At 35.1% G+C, this 22680-nt stretch overlaps 2 protein-coding genes across 2 annotated transcripts; one reads left to right on the forward strand and one right to left on the reverse strand.

Moving 5' to 3' along the window:
* The first annotated feature begins 2277 nt into the window (after nucleotides 1-2277).
* LOC104789797 (uncharacterized) lies at nucleotides 2278-4336 on the forward strand. Its single transcript, XM_010515446.2, has one exon. It carries the CDS (start codon nucleotides 2278-2280, stop codon nucleotides 4243-4245), a length of 1968 nt encoding a protein of 655 aa, XP_010513748.2. The 3' UTR covers nucleotides 4246-4336.
* Nucleotides 4337-7903: 3567 nt separating this feature from the next.
* Nucleotides 7904-8482, reverse strand: LOC147949840 (uncharacterized). Its single transcript, XM_087510770.1, has one exon. The coding sequence runs from the start codon at nucleotides 8480-8482 to the stop codon at nucleotides 7904-7906; it is 579 nt and encodes a 192-aa protein (XP_087366896.1).
* Between the last annotated feature and the right edge of the window lie 14198 nt (nucleotides 8483-22680).

Consider the following 22680-nt stretch of genomic DNA (forward strand, 5'->3'; position numbering starts at 1 on the left):
TTAGAACTTGCAGCATAATAAGCTGTAATGCTTACCACCTTTTTCATCATTTGACACAATTGCATCCTTACTAGTGTTGAGCCAAGCACTGATGAGAACCACATCTTATGTGGGAGACCATTTTCTTCTACTAAAATGCTCATTAGGTTTATCTTCATCTAGGGTTGGAACATCAGTGCATTGGACAATAAAGACCGGTACTTCTGATGATCCAAGTCCTATACTAGGTTTAAAACTCTCATAATCAATATAGAAATTTAACTAACTTTGATTATGTAACTTACAGTTGCGTTTTTGAAGATTTGACTATTTCATCTTTTTTTTTCGAAGTTGTATATTTTTATTATAATTATTGTTGATAAATTTTCACTTAAGATGAAATTTATTTTACTTTTAAAATTATTGTATCAGAAAATTGCATTTACTTATTATAATCGTTCGTTTAGGATTACTTCGTCATAATATTTGTTTATGAGTAATATAAATATCAATAACTATTATGTTATGATGTTTGTTACTCTCTACAATAATTTTTCATACAATATCTTTTATTTATAAGTAGAGTTGCCTCGATTCATTATGACTTATCATTTAATAATTTTTAATTAGAGTTGAATCTTTTTACAATTTTGTTTTTTAAGTGTAAGTTTTTATTTTGATGGTTGTGCTTTTTAAACTCACAGTTATATATGTTGCATATTTATGAAGTTTTAGCCCTACTCATTTAATAATTTTTAATATTGTTATTTAGCATATATTTTCAAATGGTTTTATAATATATAATTCTAAATTTGATATTTAATTTTACTTGTTTTGAAATACTTCTCCCGCAAAATAGCGGGGTATGAGTCCTAGTTAAGAAAATAGTAAATATTATAGTATATCCTTGTTTGACTATTAGAATTCTAAAATCTTTATTATTCATTTAATAAGAGGAAAATGAGTTAATTTCTACTAAAATAACTAAACTGAAACAAAAAATTAGGCGTAGAATGACAACTATTTTAAAACGAAGTGAGTATAATATTTGTTATATAAATAAGAATAAGGTTATGTCGTCTTTAGTGCAGTAGCCAATGTTAATTACTTAATGCACAATGGGCGTTCGGTTTTTCGGTTTGGTTTCGGTTCTGTTTTTTCGGTTTACGGTTTTTTTGGTTTTATAAAAATGGAACCATAAAGAAACCATATGTTATTCGGTTTGGTTACGGTTCGGTTTTTTCGGTTTCATCAGAAATGAAACCATATAAAAACCATATGTATCACAGTTTGGTTCGGTTTCGGTTTGGTTCTGGTTTTTAACGGTTATTTCATGCTTTTAAAAAATAAATAGTTGATACATAACTAAAAATAAGCATAAAAGTAATTATGAATATATATATATAGGTTAGGGAATATAGACTTAGGTTAAGGATTTGTAATTCGATAGATTAATAGGAGATCAATAATTAAAGCCCAATAAAGAAAAAATTTATTGATATTGTTATACAATATAAATTTATAAAGAAACTAATTAGTAATTATATCTAACTATCCTAAATTTTTATAAAAAACCAAAAAAACCATTCGGTTTTACGGTTTTTAACCAGACCAAACCTAAACCAAATGGTTAATTAAAATGAAAACCAAACGGATATTAAGATTTAACCATAACCAAACCAAACCAGTTATTTCGGTTTGGTTTGGTTCAGTTTTTCGGATTTCGGTTTTTTTGCCCACCCCTGCACAAGATACCATCACACCAGGGATTGAGTCTCGGTACCTATATTCTTAGGAATTTGACTAACGGACCGATTTGTTGTAGTCCAATGGTTGACAAAAAAAAAATTATTTTCTTCCAATTATTAATAGGTTTAGATATTTAATTTCTAGTATGTTCTTTCATATTATCCTTCTAAAATTATCACATGAAATATATTAATATTATATGGGATGAGATACGTACAATACTAAATTTACATACAATCTTTTACAATCTTTCTAAAGACCAAAACAAACCCTAGGTAGGTTAGTCGATGCATACATATAAACTTGATCCCCAAGCTACTGAATCTCGGAAGTTTTCATATCCGATATTCTCGTATATAATTTGTTACAACTTTAGGCAACCCTACCTAGGTTAGTCGGTGCATACATACTTGTATAAATATTAGGTACAGCCTCTTTGATTCATTATCGCTCTTTTATTTTCAATTCCAATTCTTCGATCGATTTGTCTCTTCATCTTCGATCTTCTCTTATTCGTTGTCTTCTCCGTTGCTTGCAATTGAAATAACCATGTCTTCTCCGTTGCTTGGTCCACCAGAGATCCGAGACTCCAACGATCTCCTCACAGAACCCATCACAACTTCTGGTCCCAGCGACCCTTTCATGGACGCAATGGTCTCAAACTTTAACAAATTTAGTAAACTCAACGTCAGCTATTCACTTCCGATGGGACACACTGAGAATGGATCCGCCACGTACCTCTCCGCAGGCAACCCCTGCCTCGACTTCTTCTTCCACGTTGTTCCCGACACGCCCAAGGAATCTCTGGAGAAGCGGCTACAGGAGGCCTGGGACCACGACGCCTTGACCACTCTCAAGCTTATCTGTAACCTTCGTGGAGTCCGTGGCACCGGAAAATCTGACAAGGAAGGGTTTTACACGGCGGCGTTGTGGCTCCATGGTCACCATCCGAAAACCCTAGCTTGTAACCTCGAGTCCATCTCCAAATTTGGCTATTTTAAAGATTTCCCGGAGATTCTTTACCGGCTTCTACAAGGATCTGAAATCCGCAGTATCCAGAAGTCGGAATGGCTCGAGATAAAAGGCGGATATCTATTCTCTCTAGAAACCTGGAGAGCCTCTTTTGTAAGGGGTGGTGAAAGAAAGCTGGCGGCGACGAGGGAGCTGAGGGTAGCCAACGCAGGGAAAAAGAAAGCTACAGCAAGCTTGGATCACAAGCAAAAGAGAATTTCATTGGGGAAGGAGGCACTTTCAAGATACTCACACGATCCAGACTATAGATTTCTTCACGACCGTGTCTCTGATCTATTCGCAAATCAACTAAGAAGAGACGTTGAGTTTTTGACATCAGGCCAACCAAACAAAATCTCTCTAGCGGCTAAGTGGTGTCCATCTCTTGATTCTTCATTCGACAAAGCAACTCTTCTCTGCGAGAGTATTGCTAGGAAGGTGTTCCCCCGAGAGTCATTCCCGGAATACGAAGGCGTGGAAGAAGCTCACTATGCGTACAGAGTTCGTGATCGGCTAAGGAAACAAGTCCTTGTTCCCCTCCGGAAGACTCTGCAACTCCCTGAAGTATACATGGCAGCGAGAGATTGGGGATCTCTCCCTTACAACCGTGTTACTTCAGTGGCGATGAAGTCGTACAAGGAGATTTTCTTGAAGCACGACGCAGAGAGGTTTCAGCAATATCTCAATGATGCGAAGACGGGTAAAACCAAGGTAGCCGCCGGTGCTGTGTTACCTCACGAGATAATAAGAGATTTAGACGGCGGAGACGGTGGACAAGTCGCTGAGCTGCAATGGAAACGAATGGTTGATGATCTTAAAGAAAAAGGTTCTTTGACGAATTGCATGGCCATCTGTGACGTATCGGGGTCTATGAGTGGTGATCCAATGGATGTTTCCGTGGCGCTGGGTTTGCTAGTCTCTGAGCTATCAGAAGAGCCATGGAGAGGAAAGCTTATAACCTTCAGCAAAAACCCTGAACTGCATTTGGTTGAAGGAGACGATTTGAGGTCAAAAACAGAGTTTGTGATGAACATGGAATGGGATATGAACACTGATTTTCAGAAAGTGTTTGATTTGATTCTTGAAGTGGCCGTAGAAGGGAAGCTGAAGCCGGAAGAGATGATCAAGAGGGTGTTTGTGTTCAGTGATATGGAGTTTGATCAAGCGTCGACTTCGACTTCACCATACAATAGATGGGGATGGTCGCCTCCGACTCCGAGTAATGAATGGGAAACAGATTACGAAGTGATTGTGAGCAAGTACAGAGAGAAAGGGTACGGAGAAGCTGTGCCGGAGATTGTGTTTTGGAACCTGAGGGATTCAGGGTCAACGCCTATGCTCGGAAACAAGAAAGGAGTGGCTTTGGTTAGTGGGTTTTCCAAGAATTTGTTAAAAATATTCTTAGAAAATGATGGAGAGATTGATCCCATAATGATTGATCCCATAACCATCATGGAGGCTGCTATATCTAAAGATGAGTATCTGTCGCTTGTTGTAGTTGATTGATTTTAAAAGATTATCGAAAGTTACATTTGGTTAATTATATCTTTTTTTTTTGTTCAAATTGGTTAATTATATCTATGAATACAAATTTACACTTGAGTTTCCTTTATTTATTTCAGTAAATTGGGCCATATAATTTTGTTACAAAGTTCTAACAAATAAATAAAATGGATAGTTATAGGAAAAATCCAAAAACTAATACAATTAAGAGTCTAGGCAGTATGTTTAGTAATTAAAAATATACATCAAGGAAAGACTAAATTAGCCTTATGTTTATCTAACTATTTTATTAAAATACTAAAACAAAACAAAATTAAACTCATGATGTTATTTTAAGTACATGAGATTTTTGTTGATTTTTTTATAATTTTTTTGATAAAACCTAAAATGTGATATACTATTCTCGGCTAATTTTTATTCATAAAATCCATTATTTTCTAAAACCTACATAATTAGGTTCTTATATATATATGACTTTTTGTGTAATGTTATTTGTAGAAAGTTTGTCTAGTAGATGTAATTTTGCACAATTATGAACGTAACTTATGATATAGATCTTCGTAGATCTTAATATATGTGTGGTAAAGGAAAGTAATTGCATAATTGTTTGCTAGATTTAGTTTCATCTATATTAACATTTTTGAAGTACATTTTGTGTTATACTTTTTGAGTAATATTTATTTACAAATTTATTTACAAAGTTTTAATCCTTAAAAAATTGCACAAAAGAATAACTAAAACATGACAATACAAAATCGAGTACTCAACTAATACATCTATGAAATTGTTAAACCAATCTGATTTCTAAAATATATTTTTTAAATTAATTTTTATTTTCCTAATTCAATTTTTGTTTATATTTAGAATCTTTACATTTAACATCATATTCCTAAATTAAGATCTTGAATCGAATATTATCCTTAGAATATCTTCACTGTATTGCTATTTTCCTTTTTTTTTCTTTATTGCTATTTTCCTTTGTAAATTAAAATTTTACAATCATTGCTTATAACTTTGTTCAAAAAAAAAAGAAAAACAATCATTGCTTATAAATAGTTTAAAATACTATATAATGTGGTTATATGGCGGAACGGGTTATAGACTTGACATGTTTGAATTAACATTAGTAAAAATTTAAAATATTATTAACTCAATCTTAAAATACGAGTTAAATCCTCATTTAATTGTTTGGTCAACACAAAAAATATTTGAATATTAGACTAATTAGATCCAGGTAATTTAACTAAATTCAGTCAAAATATTAAATCATTAGCAAAATTTTGTCTTAATCAGATAATATCTTATAAATTACCTATTACATGTTTTATTATTTATTCTAATAATGAACAATCCAAATACTACTTAAATAAATATAACAAACAAATAGAAGTTAAAATTCTATTATTTTAAAAAATTATCTTGCGGTGTATCGCGGATTAAAATCTAATACACTACAAAAAAAAACGTCAGTTTTTTTATAGATGTAGCGTCGGTTATAAAGTGTCTTTAATAGATCAAGTCAGTTTTCAAAGACGTAACCCTGCCCAACATAAACCTTTTTTACGTCAATTTTGGAACCAACTTAACGTCAAAATATTTACGTCAGTTGTTATAAAAATTAACGTTAATTATAAATTTATAACCAACGCCATGTTCATTCCTTTTATTATATATATATATATTACTATTTTTTACTACTAATTCAAAAAATAAAAATAAATTTTATAATCAACTAATAAAAAGAAAACTGATCATTATTCAAATTTTCAATAAATTAAATAAGTCGTTCTACATAAAACATAAATATTTTTAAAAATACACAATCTCAAAACAGTTGCTACTTATACAAATCATGTGTACTTGTACCAATACCACTCTTCAAAATACAAATGGGGGCCTTTTCAAGCTATTTTGCCTGAAACCAAACATAAAAGCAATTTCATAAGCAGCTTAAGAATTAATACGTACATAAGAGCAATTTGAAATCATGTGTACTTAAGAATTTACAATTTCCCTAATTTCCCTATGTCATTCTATCTCATTGGCTAGAATGAAATCAAATAGATAAGAAAACTCTGAAAATTGCAACACAAACATGTGAAACAAAGCTTCCACAAGAATCAGGAAAAGAACATAATTTAGTGAGACTAACCACGAACATAGCTTCCACAAGGACCTAACCATGCACGAACCAAACAAACCTCCATAATCTTTTATAGGTTGTCCTCTTCTTTTCCTGAAATCCTTTCCTCTGTACTGTTTCCATCCCATCTAAACCACACACAAAAAACATGACGTTTAGGGATATATATATATATATATATATATATATATATATAAATAACTGCAGTTCAATATTAAATTTTACAAACCTATAACACGAACTCTCCATTTCCCACTAACTAATTCTAGTCCAAGAGGAGGTGGTCAGGTGGAGCTAAGGAATCTTCATTCTGTGTACTAACAAACTACGTTAGAATGTCCCTACCAAAAATACAAACTACATTAGAATGTGAAATAAGTTCGTAATCAAATTCTACTACCATAAAAGGTGGAGCGAGTAAAAAAAACTTAGTTCAATCATTCCATTGTTTTTTTTTGGTAGATACAATCATTCGATTTTAGAGATACATTAACGAAAAAAAACTCAAGTCAACTTTCCAATATTTAAACTTTCCTAAATATTTAAACTTCCAATACACATAAATAATTGAGCAACATTAACGGCGATGATATTGTATGTGGGAACTCGAATCAAAAACTCAATCCACACTTAGGATAAGTTTTTAATACTATACTAGGATTTACCCCTAGTACACAACAGATCAATATTTTTTTTAATATAATAATATAATTTAAATTAGTGTTACAATGTTATATATATTTTGTTGTGGTTGGATTTGAAAAAATATGTGAATTAAATTTCAGAATAGATGTTACAATGTTATATATTATTTTTTTGTGGTCGAATTTGGAAAAAAAATGTGAATTAAACTGAAAAAACATAGGTCATCTCAGATTTATACATTGAAAATAAATATCACATATTTGAATAAAAATACATTTATATTTGAAAATAATTAATATTTGTTAGTCTTAATACCATTCATTAGTGAATATAAGTTAGTTTTTCTATTGGTATGTAATATTATCAAACTATAATAAATTACTATAATAAATTATATTTTTTTTTTTAGGAAAAACACATTTTTACATTTTTACAAACACAAAATATAACAATTTTGGTTACAATATATAAAGAAATATTAACAATTTAATCAAATATAATTATATAAACCCTAGTCTTAAAAAGAAAAAAAAAACAAAAAAAACTATATACAAATGATTAAAGATATAATTAATCGATTGGAGACTCTCTGCTTAAGGTAAATTAATCGGTTGTAGACTCCTCGCCTGAGGGGAAAAATAATGTTTAATCTCAGATATACAAAATATGGTAGTGATAATATGTGAAGTAATGTAAATAACAGAACATGATAGTCCATGCATGGAACAAACAATGTTTTTAAATAATCCATAGAAGAGAACGAAGTTTGTAGTTTTGATGAACAAACTTGCTTCTTTATTGCTTATCTCGTTATTAATCACCTACAAAAACAAAATATCTTTTTTTTTTTTTGTCAAATCGTAGATTAAAACCTTAATCAAATATTACAAAGGAAAGAGATAACAATGCCTCTTTTGCTGCCTTATCGGTTCGGAAATTGTTTTTTCGTTTTACAAAGATGAAATCGCAAACTAAGAAATCAAGAGATAGAGCAAGGATGTCGTGTTGAATCCCATAGAGTTCCTTCAGCTGGAACTCCAAATTGAGTGCTTTGATCAACTGCTGTGAATCTGAAGCAAAAGAAAGTTTATGAAAACCAAGCTCCCGGGCATGGCGAAGAGCATGAAGCAAGGCCAAAGCTTCTGCCACTAGGGGGGAGCTCACATTCGTCGCCACCGCTGTACCGTGTCTCTCATAGGAGGGAAGGTGTTGCTCAAATATCCATCCAAAACCCGCTTCATTTGTTTCCTTATTCCACGCTGCATTAGAGAAACAGCGGATAATATCAGGATTTGAAGAGTTAGAATAAGTCGGTGGGGTTTGGGGATTGGGGCTTCTAGGGTAGATCTGAGCATTTACCCAGTTTCGGGCTTGGCTGATCGCCTGAGTGGCAACCTCCCGACTAGGAGTTAGGGTCTGCTCAAAAACTCTCCTGTTTCTATTGGAACACATGAGGTGAGTTGGAAGTTCTCAGTGTGTGTCCATTGATCCATATTCATCAATAGGGAGAATTCACATAACGATTGACCAAATATTTTTTGACTGTTGCATGGATCTTAGCATCTTAAGATCTTGATAAATAAGAAACAACAAAATAGTAGAAACAAAACAATAGTATCTATAATCGTAACACTCATAATAGGTTATATTAACCTCGTAATGAGAGAAAATCAAGTCTAGCTTTGCTTATGATTCATGTAGTGGAATGTGGCGCCTATAGGTTGTGTTAATGACATCTATTTATAAAGTTGAGATAACGCTTGATGACCAAGTTTAAAAGATATTGAAATAGCTTTAGTTTTAAAATTTTGGAATGGTTGATTAGGTATATTCTAGTATTATGCTAGTATTTAGTTAATTTTGTTACTATATGATGTCAAAAGATCTTAACACTTTGAATTTACTTAATTTTATTGCTAGAATTAGGGAAGTTGTTTATTGGATTAATAATCTGGAGGAGTCATTAGCAGATAATAAATGTTGACTTTTTTTGCCTTATATATATGTAACGCCCGCGAACTAAAACTCTACTTTTTGGGGGTGGGTGTCGATCGACACCCATGATGGTGTCGGTCGACACCAAGGTTTTCTGGTTCGACCAGATTGAGTTTTTGATCGATTTGGTTCGGTTTGATTTAAGAAAACCATAGAACCGGATATTAAAGGAGAAAACTCGAACTAGGTCGTGTTTTTGTTGTTTGTCGCTGCTTGAAACAGAGAGAAAGGGAGAGAAACTTTGTTCTTGTGGTTTTGGGTAGTTTTTGTGAGATTTCAAGGCCTTTTTGGTGAGATCTTGGTGTGGGAGTAAAGATCCGGTGCTAGGAACGTGGTGGCAAGGTTGTTGTGGTGGTAGCTTCGTCGTTTGGGCTTAGATCTCGTTGTTTGGTTAAGGTGAGGGCATGACCATGGCTTATCTAAGCTAAGATCTCTGTTTCTGACTTTCTGTGATATTGTGTGTTGTTTGGGTTCTTCTGTTGGTTGTTTGTGAGTTTTTCGTAGCTTCTGAGGCTTGGATTCGTTCCTGGGATCGTGTGGGACGAAAAGGAGAAGTTTGGAGACGAGTTTTGGAGGTTCTGTTCGAAGAAAATCACTGCTCGGCAGTGGTGTCGGTCGACACCAACGCGAGGACAGCTCGGGGACTTAGCGAGCGTTGGTCGCCACCATGTGGAGGTGTCGGTCGACACCGTTAGGGTTTGGGAGTTTCAAGCAGGTGTCGGTCGATACCCAAGTGGTGCCGGTCGACACCAGATGCCCAGTGTCGGTTGACACCCTTCTGACAGTAACCGGATTGTGTCGGGTCACTTGTGCATGTTCCTGGTTTGTTATATTGTTGTTGTTTGTATCATGAGAGATCTTATTGCTTGTGTGTATAGCCTAGTAGATGGGAGGATTGCCTCACTGAATGTTTATCAAATACTTATGCATCTCAATTTGTGTTTGTGGTGCAGGTAAAGACAAAGTGTGATCGTGGAATCAAGGCAATGAAGAGGAGGATGTTCTAGGCACTCGATTGGTTGTTGTCTGGCATTGCTAGGTTGATAGAGTTGGGTCATTAGAACATTGGTAAGATTGCTGGTTCTATATTTCCCTGATGTTTGGTTATTGAAATTGATATACTTATAATATTGGTTTATTATTAGATTTTTATTGGATATTGGTATTGGTTATTTCCGATGTTGGTTGTGATTGTGGTTAGGTGGTTAGTGGGTATGGGACCACTAGTTGTAGTTTATTTACTATTACTATTATTATTTATTATTTATTATTTTAAAAAAACAGATCGGGTTGTTTCAATATATAATAGTTTTGTTATAACCGGAATATTACCATAACTTCTGTCTACAATCAATATTGTTTCCAATTTCGAATGATATAATCAGTAAGGATCCGATTGTGATTTTGGGTTGTACATTTTAGTTTTGAACCGACCCATTAAAACATGTTTACAAAAATAACCTAAATGATTTTGATTAAGAGTGTTTAAAATAAGAGTATTTATGAAAATCGATTTAAAAAAAAGAGATGCAAAGAAATGTACTTCAAAAATGTTAAGATAGATTATAGCTAAATTATAGTATCCTTTTAATGTGGGTGTCATGAAAACGAGGGAAGTTAATATAATAATAAATAAATAAATAATCCATCAAGAAGATTGGTGGTTGAGTTGAGAAACACTAGGTAAATACTAAATTAAGCGCTATTAAATTTATCTAATTGTTGTGTTTGCAGTTTTATATATTACCTTTGTTTTATAATATAGAATGTTTTAAATAAAATCACGGAGATTAAGAAATACCTACATTCTATATTATAAAACAGGAAAACAACCAAAATCAACTTACACTATTTGCATAACACTTTTTCATACCCAACCTATGGTACCATGCATTTAGCAACCTGAACCAACTAAAATTTTAAATTTCCTAGTTAAACTTTATAAAATTTCTTTGTTTATTGAAACCTAAATAATTGATACGTTTGAGTGGTTAAAGTGTGCTAATTTGATTGTTTGTTGTTCTCCGATTCGAATCCAAGTGGTAACATTAATTTTGTATTATTTGAGCTGTCAAAATAGCGTAGTTTTTATATGTTCGATGCCATGTGGTTGTTTTGTTGGTTTCAACACCGTTAAACGGCTAAATAACTCTATTTATGGAGATGTTGAAATTGGCTAAAATTTATAAAGTTTAGATAGGAAATTTAAAATTTTAGTCAAAGGAAGTTGATTAATGCATGGTACCAAAGATTGGATAAGAAAAAAGCGTTCTACAAATAGTTTGAGTTGATTTTGGCCGTTTTCCGATTATGAAACAAAAAAAAACTTCTTTAAAACATTTTACATTATGAAACGGAGGGAATAATTGTTATGTTTGACTACAAATTCAAAATCCAAAAACACTGCCAAAGAATTTGATGACTTCGTTGGAAACATTTTTCTAATTCTAGTATGTGTTGAGAAAGAGACGACACCTTTTTCTTTTTTTTAGGCAAAAAAAAAAGCAACATTTTATTCATAAAGAATTTGGCAAAATTAACCAAAAAACAAAAATTAAATTACTAACTACTATAACCATATATCTATTACTAGTTTTAACCCCGTCCTACGTACGGACAGGAGGTATAGAGTTTGTAGTATTATAATTAAGCTAATTCTGAATAAAATAATTAAAAAATAATATTGTATTTAAATATAGTTATAACTTATAATAAGTATAGTAAATTCAGATAAAATATTTTGTACCAATTCAACAAAATAGGTTGAGCATGATATGTGTGAGGGAGAAATTGAAAATGTTTAAATATAAATTTAGTGTAGCCTTTTAAAAAGGGGAAGAATGAATTAGAACAACAATGACACTAAAATTACTCGATATAGGGGAATTCATATATATACAAAAAAAATCAACTCTATCATAGAAACAAAAAAATCTGCACCAACAATAAATAAGTAATAGAATCACCAACCTAGGATTTGTTTTCAATTTAACACCGTTGCTTAGTCGAAGTAAATATCTTCCTTCGTAGATGTCACGGCTACAATGTCTTGAGAGAAAGCAAAATCTTGCATGATAAATAATTGTTTCTGGAGGTTGAAGCACCATTCCTTTTTGTAGTGCTTTTTGTAAGAAAACTAATGAAGTACTGAAAAAAGTCTAGAGAAAGTAATTCAAAATCAGATATACAAAGCCAAATAGAAGTCGTTTAGCATTTTTAAATTGCATAAAAATAGTGGTTATTAATTAAGGATATGGAGATCGTGGGGGTATGGAGTCATGGACAAGAGGAACAAAGAAAAAAAATGCGGAGAAAGGAGGTGTCGAGTGGTTTTTTGTTTATTATTATTTTTCTTATTTTCTGTTATTTTTTCTAAAAATTGATTTTTGTTCGCTGATGTGTAACAGTATTATTGGTATACTAACTTGTGATTTATAAGATAAAAGATATCTGCTACATCGAAAATTGAACAATTTTTTTTAAAAAAATCGCAAGTAAATGTATTGTAAGGTTTTTGGATAAATCACAGTAAAAAAAAAAGTTACCTACCTCCACATTTTTTGCGCCAATGATATTTTTTTAAGTCCACGATCTGTACCTTTTTGTAGCCCTAGGCTATATCTATCAGTTTTTCAACACACAATCCTCACCTCTCACTCGATCGGAAAAATGATTTTTCATCTTTACGTGTTTCAACGTTTATACAGTGAGTACTTGGACATGTTTTCTGTATAATTCCAATTGTATCCGAGTTTTGGTTATTAAAATTTATGTATGTATCTTTTTAGGGGCGAAAGGAACATGGTGTGATGATGGAATCCAAATTCTATAACAAAAATAACAGAGGTATTTTGGCTACATATATCAGTTATTACTTATTTCAATGTTCTTGGTCAATTACTAATTGACAATTAGTTCAAAGTATCTTTTATTCACTTTTTGTTTCCTTTCCAGATGTTTGGCATAAACCAAATAGACGTTATCAGACCGTCACAACCAATTCACCAATGAAATTATTTGTGAAAGTAACTTTTTCAAATCCTTCTTTATGACTTATGGCAAAAACAAAAATTTATTCTCAATGATTGGAAAAGTCTGAAATCACTTTTTGTTTTGCTCTTCATGTTCTGCAATGTGTGCCGTTGTGCATATATAAATGATAAGTTGATAACTATGCTTCCACATCAATATGCAATTTTGATTAGAGCTTTGATGGTTTAGACATGTCTGATGTCTTAACATCTATCGTCTATGTCATTTAAATTTAATACACTATTACGTAATAAAGAATATCACCTATCGGCAGACTAATGAGTAAAGTAAGTTTGGTCATTTAATCAGTTTTCCATTGTTTCGTAGTAGTTTTTAATTCTTGATTTGTCTTCAAATGTTTCTGAATCTTAGTTTGATTTATAAAACTCTTTGCAGATGGAGATTATGAATGAATGAATTGATGTAAGAAGCCAAAATAAGCCGCATGAGCAGGTTAAAAATTAGGAAAAATAAGAAGAGCAAAACAATGAAGTAATATAAGAAAAAAAATATAAGAAGAGCAACACAATGAAGTAGATCAATGTAATATTTTCTATTTAATCTAATATTTCTACTCAAGGAACTAATTTTAAATTAATTTTTTGTGATTCTTAAATTATTTATGTATGTAAATTTCATTTATGTATATTGTCTCCAAAAATGTGCCCTGTGCATAGCACGAGATGAGATACAATTACTTTATATAAACAACAACATATATAATTTTTTCCCTTATCTAACATCATTACCACAATCCTTACCAGAATCAATCGCTGGAATGCCACTTCCACCAAAAAAACAATCGTAAATGCCATTGTTATGTTTTTAATTTAATATTTTTATTTATTTAAATAAAAATGCACCGAAAAGACCAAAAACCCATACTTTATACCTATAATTACCCTACTTTACTTCAAACACTTAAATAATCTTTTTTGTTTTAACCTAACAGTTAACTATGACCATGAAAGTGAGGTGGAGACCGTGGATGATCCTCCGGTTGATCCTGTGGATTGTTCTGAACTTCAGGTATCGAAAAATGTGGCTGGGGAAGTCGATTAACAGAGTTTTGGAAAAACGTCTGTGGCGGTGGGAAGTTCTGGAAATGGGGTGTTGTCTGTTGGGGGTTAACACATTGTTGCTCTTGGGGTGTGTGCGGCAGAGAAATTGGAGTCGCCGGCGTAAAATTGTATTGCGGAGGAAGAGGATTGGTTATTCTTACGGCTGCGGATGGGTTAGAGGGTCCAGCTCTCTGAGAAAGGTTGGGTGCAACCTTTCTCTTTTTCAACTTCTTAACCGCAGGATTAGAAGACATCGAATGATTATGAGAAAGAAGATGGGTTAGAAATAAGATCTAGGGTTAGGAAGATCGAAGAAGGAGATGAGTTAGAGGGCGTTTAGGTTAAGGTTAAGATCGAGATCGAAGAAAGAAGATGGGTTAGAAATAAGATTTAGGGTTAGAAGGAGGAAGAAATCGAAGATGTGTGAAGGAGGAAGAAATCGGAGAAAGAAGAAATTGGAGATGGAGATGGAGTTGGCGTTTAGGTTTAGAATGAAAGAAGAAAGAAGTAGGTTTAGAATCGGAGTCGAGTAATAAAGAATTTGGACTTTTATGGGTTTTAGGCCTTTTGGCCTAATAATATTTTCGGTTTTATATGATATAATTTAAACATATTGATACAAATCTCAAAAGAGAAAGTAGCTGAGATGGTTAATGTACTCTGAATAGAGTCTTTAGACTCAGGTTCAAGTAACCTTAGTGGTAATATTTTTTTTTTCTACTAAAATAAGATTATGTAAACAGGTCTAATCAAATATATTGAAAAACAGCTAAAAATTTAATATAGTTTGTAAGTGCACATTACATATAAATTAAAGTACATAATTTTCTATTACATATATAGCTTAAAGCACCAATATGAAAATTAGATACTTTCAAATGAGTAATAATATCCAAAACCTTATCTAAAAATTTACCCTTTATATTGCACTAAATAATATAAATGAGTTTTAGTGATCATATTGGAAGAAAAAAATTATGGTTTATTGGGCATTATAAAAAAACAATATGTTATGGGTTTTCCAAAAACTCATATGATCTTCACATGTCTCAAATCTTTCTAAAACAAAATTAAAAATAGAAAACAAATTTAAAATTTTAAGTTAGTAACTCATATGATCAACAAGCATTTACGACTATATTCGGCGACTACATCAATTAGTCGCTAAAATAGCGACTATTTGGGGACAATATTTTCAACTTCTTAGTTTCGTCGCTATTTAGTCGCTATTTACCGACAAATTTAAAGACTATATCATTTTGTCGCAATTTAACAACTACTAAACGACTAATTTCGTTTTGTCACTAAGCGGTCGCTATGTAGTAGCTATATAGTGGCTAAATTTGGTGACAACTGGTTTAGTCGCCAAATGTAGTCAGAAATACCAAGTTTTCTTGTAGTGCGACAGATCTATAGATCTGGGAAAACAAAAAGTTTGGTTTTCTTTGAATCTCTCAGATTTCTCTTTCTTATTGTTGTGTGTGTGCCGCCATAGCCAAAACTTGTCTCAGTTCACTATTTGATGCGGCGGAGATGATGATTTGCGGCGGAGATGATGATTTGCATTGATGATAACAAAAGAGGGGGAAGATCATTGGTTGGTGGGTGGAGAGGTAAGATCACGTGAAGGTTGGGTGTGATATGTGCACAATCGCTGCAAAAGAAGACAATCAACGGCGGAGAAACGGCAATAAGAGACGAATTAGTGTGTGGCGGCGCTAGGGTTTACTATTTCTACTAGTTGTCTTATTATTTCTTAGTTGTTCTAGTTGTACCGCATGTTATATATCTTTCGGTTATATCATTTGTACTATTTGTCCTATTATATCTTAGTTATACCAGTTGTACTACTTGTTGTATATTACTCAGTTATACTATTTGTACTAGTTGTTCAATTCTCACTCAGTTATACCAATTCATATATAATTTCATTAAGGGTAATTTGGGAATATCACATTTATAGGTGGCCCTCAGATTACAAAGTGGCACACAGATTATTTTTTCCCCCAAAGTGGCATTCTAGCCCTGTGCTCCCGTTCCGACCCTACTTCCGGCAACCACTACTGGCGGCAACTACTACTGGCGGTCACTTCTGGCAACCACTTCGGCCATCGTTCTCTACTTCCGGCCACTACCACCGGCTGCCGGCCATCTTCACTACCAACCACCACACCATTAAAAAACTAAAATAGTAATTTTCTATATTCCTCCTACTTTTCTAACTTTTTCAAATAAGATGTTATTTCTTTAATTAAATCTCTGAATTTGGTTATTGGACAAATTGCCCCTTATTCAAGAGAGAATATGATAGCATACGATGCAAAATAGTGAATAAGCATTACGCAAAAAAAGAATCAATTCAAAGTGAGCAGTCTGACTATTGATCTGCTCTTCTATTATCTTTTTGTTTTTTTCTCTAATTTCATAACATTTATTTTTTGGTTATTCATGAACTCAGAACTCTTATTGGTTTATGCCTAACTTCTCTATTTTGTTTGCATTTAAAAGATTTCTTACTAGATGAAGCCTTCTAAATGAAGGAGAAAGCTTTAATCTTCTGCAGTTGTATTGTAAGACTGTCGAACTTATATTTGCAACCTAAAATAATATCTTAAGCTGTCAATCTTAACCTATAATAATTTTGAAGTCTACAAGAAGAAAATGAATTATGATTATAGCTTCAGAATAATTTAATAACTCAACTTTACTTAAAGTTTAGAGATTGGAAGAGCTAGTCTAGATGGCGGCTATGATACAGTATAAGGATAGTGGCTCGTTCTCTCTTTTGACATGGATTGCTTGCAATTGAAACGACTTATGATATACCTATTGACTGCAATTGAAACGACTTATGATCTATCTATTGCTCGACTTAATGCTCAATCTGCAGCATTATGCATGCAAATAAACCAAAATTTGATAAATAGATATGAAGAATTATAAATCCCTATCAACATAGATAGGGATAATAAACCCATAGATAGTGTTGTACTAGTGGATATTCTATTAACTCATGATGAATTTGGAGCCGACACTTATTCTTTTCAATTTGACGGCATATTTTTTCTCGGTTCATGTTATCGCAAATGGTGAAGTCTTTATTATTAGGTTTCTTTGGGTTGGTTTAAATTATCGGGAATGGGCATACGCTACTTGGGCTTAGTTTGGTTAAACATATTTTGTTAGGCCGTGTAAGTGTAAAGTTAGAGATAATTATTAAAAATAAAGATTTGTTTATACAATTATTGTAAAGTTAAAAATATTTAATACAATAAAATTCAGTAAAAAAAAAACCATTAAAAATGAATTTTATTTACGAAATTCGTTACTAAAATCAAATCCTTTAAATCTTCTAACACTATTTTCAAAGAAATATAACAATTTTTGTTGTTTAAATTAATTTATTAAAAATAGTTAATTCTATAAACTATAATAATTACATAAAAACAAAAAATTATAATAACTTCTGTTTAGATAGTTAATTCGGTTAAATTGTATGAAAGCATGTATAAACATAAAATCAATAAAATATTAATTTATATTTATATTTCATGATTTTATGAACGTTAATATAATCTATACAATGCATTTTAATACTTTATTTTTTATTTTAAGATAAATATAAAATCAATGGATTTTATGAACGTTAATAGATCGGCCACGTACTTCTTCTTCCACGTTGTTCCTTCCACGCCCAAGGAATCTCTGGAGCAGCGGCTACAAGAGGTTTGGGACCACGACTCCTTAACCACTCTCAAGCTTATCTGTAACCTTCGTGGAGTCCGTGGCACTGGAAAAACTGACAAGGAAGGGTTTTACACGGCCGCGTTGTGGCTCCATGGTCGCCATCCCAAAATCCTAGCTTGTAACCTAGAGTCTATCTCAACATTTGGTTACTTTAAACGATTTACCGGATTCTACAAGGATCTGACATTCGTAGTATCCAGAAGTCGGAATGGCTCCGGAGGAAAAGCCGATCATCTCGAATTAGAAGAGCTCGATTATCTCTCCAGTCCTCGAGAGGTCGTTTCGGTCGTGGTCGGGGAAAGGGTCGATGTCATGGAAGGGGTCGCGGAATAGCTAGCCATGTCCTTCAAATAAGACCGGCATCCACGAGGAGGGATAGGGACGCAGAAAATAAGAACCTAGAGAAGAAAGCCAGAGCAAGCTTGGAGCGCAAGCAAAAGAAGGTTTCAATGTGGAAGAAGGCGTTTACAAGATATACTAACGATTCAGACTATAGGTTTCTCCACGAACGTGTCTCTTGTTAAGAATGAGCTTCTGTTATTAATTAGAGAATGTACATTATATATATATAGGCCCAGACATTAGGGTTTTGATAAGTACTAATTACATATGTATCTTTAATATTCTTCTCCCCTTTATACACCCCCTCAAGATGGAGGCAGTTATTTGACTCCAATTTTGGAAGCTAGTTCCTGAAACCTTGGTCGAGGTAAAGGCTTGGTCAAAGCGTCAGCCAACTGATCTTGAGTCGAGATATGTGAGACGCGCAAGGCACCTGATTGAATGTAACCACGCACAAAGTGATAATCGATGGCTATATGTTTCATTCTGGAGTAAAAGACTGGATTAGAACATAGATAAGTCGCCCCCATGTTGTCACAATATATCACCGGTGCTGTTGGTAAGATGATACCTAATTCAGAGAGAAGAGAACAAATCCACTGAAGCTCGGAGGCTGTATTCGCAATGGCACGGTACTCAGCCTTGGTAGAAGACCTTGCAACACTCTGTTGTTTCTTGGACGACCATGAAACCGGAGTTCCTCCAAAGTATACAATATACGCATTTGTTGAAATACAATCACCTTTATCGCCACCCCAATCAGCATCAGAAAACGCATGAACAGTGAGAGGGCAATCTGAACGAATGAAGATGCCATGAGACTTTGTACCAACTAGATATCGTAATATCCTTTTTGCAGCTTGCCAGTGATCTGCAAATATTGAGAGGGCAATCTGTTGTTGGTTGATGCATATATTGGGATAGACGATTCACCGCAAAAGCAATGTCTGGTCGAGTAAAAGCCAAGTACTGGAGACTCCCAATAACCATTCGGTATGTGCTTACATCGGCAAGAGGCGTCCCGGAGTGTAACGTCAGAGGTGATTGTGACATAGGTGTCGCGACAGGTTTCGCACTAAGCATATTCGTGTGTGCTAACAAGTCTGTAACATACTTCCGCTGCATCAAATGTAGTCCTTGTGCAGTTCGTGTTGCCTCAATGCCAAGAAAGTAACTTAGTGGTCCAAGATATTTGAGAGAAAACCGAGAGTCTAGAAACGCATTGAATCGTTGTACCAGTGTCGAAGGACCAGCGATGATAATATCGTCAACGTACACCAAAACATAGAGGAACTCGCGATGGTGCTTGTAAGTAAACAATGATGTGTCAGAGAGAGAGTTGGTGAAGCCGAGCTTAATCAAAAAATTCCGCAGCTTCTGATACCAAGCTCGAGGAGCTTGTTTCAAACCAAATAGTGCTTTTCGGAGTCGACATACATGGTGAGGACAATCACGATCCACGAATCCTGGCGGCTGAGAGACATAGACTTCTTCAGTAAGCGTACCTTGGAGAAACGCGTTGTTGATGTCGACCTGATGTATCATCCAATTCCGTTTAACCGCGACCTCAAGCACAAGCCGAATGGTGGTCGATTTGATAACCGAGCTAAACGTTTTCGAGTAGTCTAGGCCATACTATTGATTGAAACCCCTAGCAACAAGTCTCGCTTTGTACCTTTCAATAGAACCGTCAGGACGATATTTAAGTGTGAAAATCCACTTACAGGGTATAACATGTTTCGACGGATCAGGCTCTTCTAGATCCCAAGTACGGTGCTGCATATGTGCATCAATCTCCTCAGCCATTGCTTTACGAAAATTTGGATCCTTAAGCGCTTGAGCCACAGTTGTAGGAATCACCGGAGACTTCGCAGCCATGAGATTAAGTTTTTGTTTGGGTTTAGAGATGTTGTTTTTGGCTCTTGTTTGCATAGGGTGATTATTTTGTGGAGGTGGATTTTGATGGACAGCTGGAGGTGCTGGTAAGGGGACAGGAGTTGCTGGTGGTGAATTTTGTGGAGATACGACGGAGGAGGTGTTTGGTGGTGGCGGTTGGGAGGAAGAAGACGACAAAGTGGAAGAAGATGGATTTGTAGATGAGGGACTTGGTGGGTTCAAAGTTGGGCTTGTGGAATTTGAATGTAAGGATCTTGGGCTTGAGGTGTTAGAAGAAGTTGGGCCTGGTGTTGTTGGGCTTAGGTTTGGATTTGGTTGTGGATCCATGGCTGCTGAAGTTGACGATGAAGGCTGCAAATCAAGCGAGAAGGAGTTGTGCGAACTTACCGGTGTTGGTTGATCAGGAATAGACGGAGGAGACCGTGGCGGTGCGGGCTCGACCGGAGTGACCGGTGGTGACATGGATGGCAACGGGTGAGAATCTGAGCACAAGGGCACTGAGGAATGAGTGAGTGGCGATGACACATAACTGACTGGTGAGTGTAGCGAATGCAAGACAGCAGAGTCATGCGACGGTGGTGGTGAGGACCGCACGTGAAATGGAAAGTTTGTCGCAAGGAACTAAACATGACGAGATGTATAGAGAAAGGGTACGGAGATGCTGTGCCGGAGATTGTGTTTTGGAATCTGAGGGATTTAAAGTCAACCCTTGTTCTCGGAAACAAGAAGGGAGTTGCTTTGGTAAGTGGGTTTTCGAAGAATTTGATCAAAGTGTTTTTGGAACATGATGGAGAGATTGACCATGATGATCATGGAGGCTGTAATAGTATAAGTCGCTTGTTGTGGTGCGGGTTCGACCGGAGTGATCGGTGGTGACGTGGATGGCAACGGGTGAGAATCGGAGCATGAGGGCACTGAGGAATGAGTGAGTGGCGATGGCGCATAACTGACCGGTGAGTGTAGCGAATGCGAGACAGCGGAGTCAGGCGACGGTGGTTGTGAGGACGGCACGTGAAGAGGAAAGTTTGTCTCAAGGACCTAAACATGACGAGATGTATACACGCGACCACTTGATAGCTCCAGGCATAAATATGCACTTTGGGTAAGCGAATACCCAATAAAAACACATGGTGTAGACCGATCATCGAGCTTTGTTTTCTGATAGGGTCGTAGCCATGGAAAGCACGTACAATCAAACACACGCAACTTCAAGTAGTTTGGGTTTTGGTTGAACAGTTTCGCATATGGTGACATTCCATGCAGGACATCCGTAGGCATGCGATTGATGAGGTACGTCGCGGTAGCAAACGCATAGGACCAATACGTCTTTAGTACCGATGCATGACTCAGGAGGGAAATCCCTATCTCGACAATGTGACGATGTTTTAGCTTAGAGATGTCGTTGTGCTCCGGTTTGTGTGGCGGGGACGTCAAATGTGATATTCCACTAGACGCTAAAAAAGACCGTAACGCAATGAATTCACCACCATTATCCGTGTATAACGTCCAGATTCGACTCTGAAAACGATTTTCCACCACGGCTTTAAAAGCTATAAAATTTTCTTTGACTTGGGATTTTTGTTTCAAGGGATATAGCCATGTATATCTTGTGTAATGATCAACAATAACAAGATAGTATTTGAAATGATCAATAGAGTAGAGTGGAGATGTCCACACATCAGAATAAAGATATTCAAGAGGTTTTGAGGAAGTGATTGTGTTTGTTGAAAAAGGTAATTTGTGGCTCTTATTGATCAAACAGTCGGAACACGACAATTTTTTGGGTGAAGTGTTTGAAAGTGGTAAAGAAAAATTTGAAACAATAGCTTTTAAATTCGAGATAGTAGGATGCCCTAGTCTGAAATGCCATGATGAGAGGTCGGTTTTTGGTGATGGTGATGCAGAGAATGCTGAAATGATCTCATTTGTAACTGGCCACTCATATAACTCATTTCTAGTCCTGCCTTGGAGTAACTGGACCCCCGTGCTGAGATCCTTCACCCGAAAATACGCAGGATAGAAGTGCACAGAAACTTGATTAGCATTACACAAGCGATACACCGAAATGAGATTTTTGCACACATCAGGAACATATAATATATCTTGAAGTTTAAGAGATCGTGATGGTATAGGAAGTAGACCAGAACCCCTTTGTGTTATCGGAATACCCGAACCATCAGCATTCTTGACCTCTTCGCCGCCAGTGTACGGCTGATGGAGAGACAAGTTGGAAAGATCGGAGGTCAGATGGTGGGTTGCTCCACTATCGAGAATCCAAGGAGCCGGGCTGTACGACGGTGTCACCGCGAAGTTCGCTTGTGGCTGCCACGACGGTGTGGAGCTCGCTTGATATCCACCACCATTGTTTGAGTAACCACGTCCGGAGGAATGCCTTTGAGAACACCACCTAGCACTGTGACCATGAATGCCACAGATCTGGTAGCAACCCTGATAACCACGACCACGCGAAGCTGAACAAGAAGAAGACTGGTTACGTGGTTGAGACATGGTATGATTGCCACGAGACTGCTGATGACTCCGAGTATTGTGTCCGCTGTGGGAAGCAAGATTGGCTGA

The sequence above is a fragment of the Camelina sativa genome, chromosome 1, assembly GCF_030686135.1.
Source record: "Camelina sativa cultivar CO46 ecotype springtype chromosome 1, ASM3068613v1".
Lineage (NCBI taxonomy): Eukaryota > Viridiplantae > Streptophyta > Magnoliopsida > Brassicales > Brassicaceae > Camelina > Camelina sativa.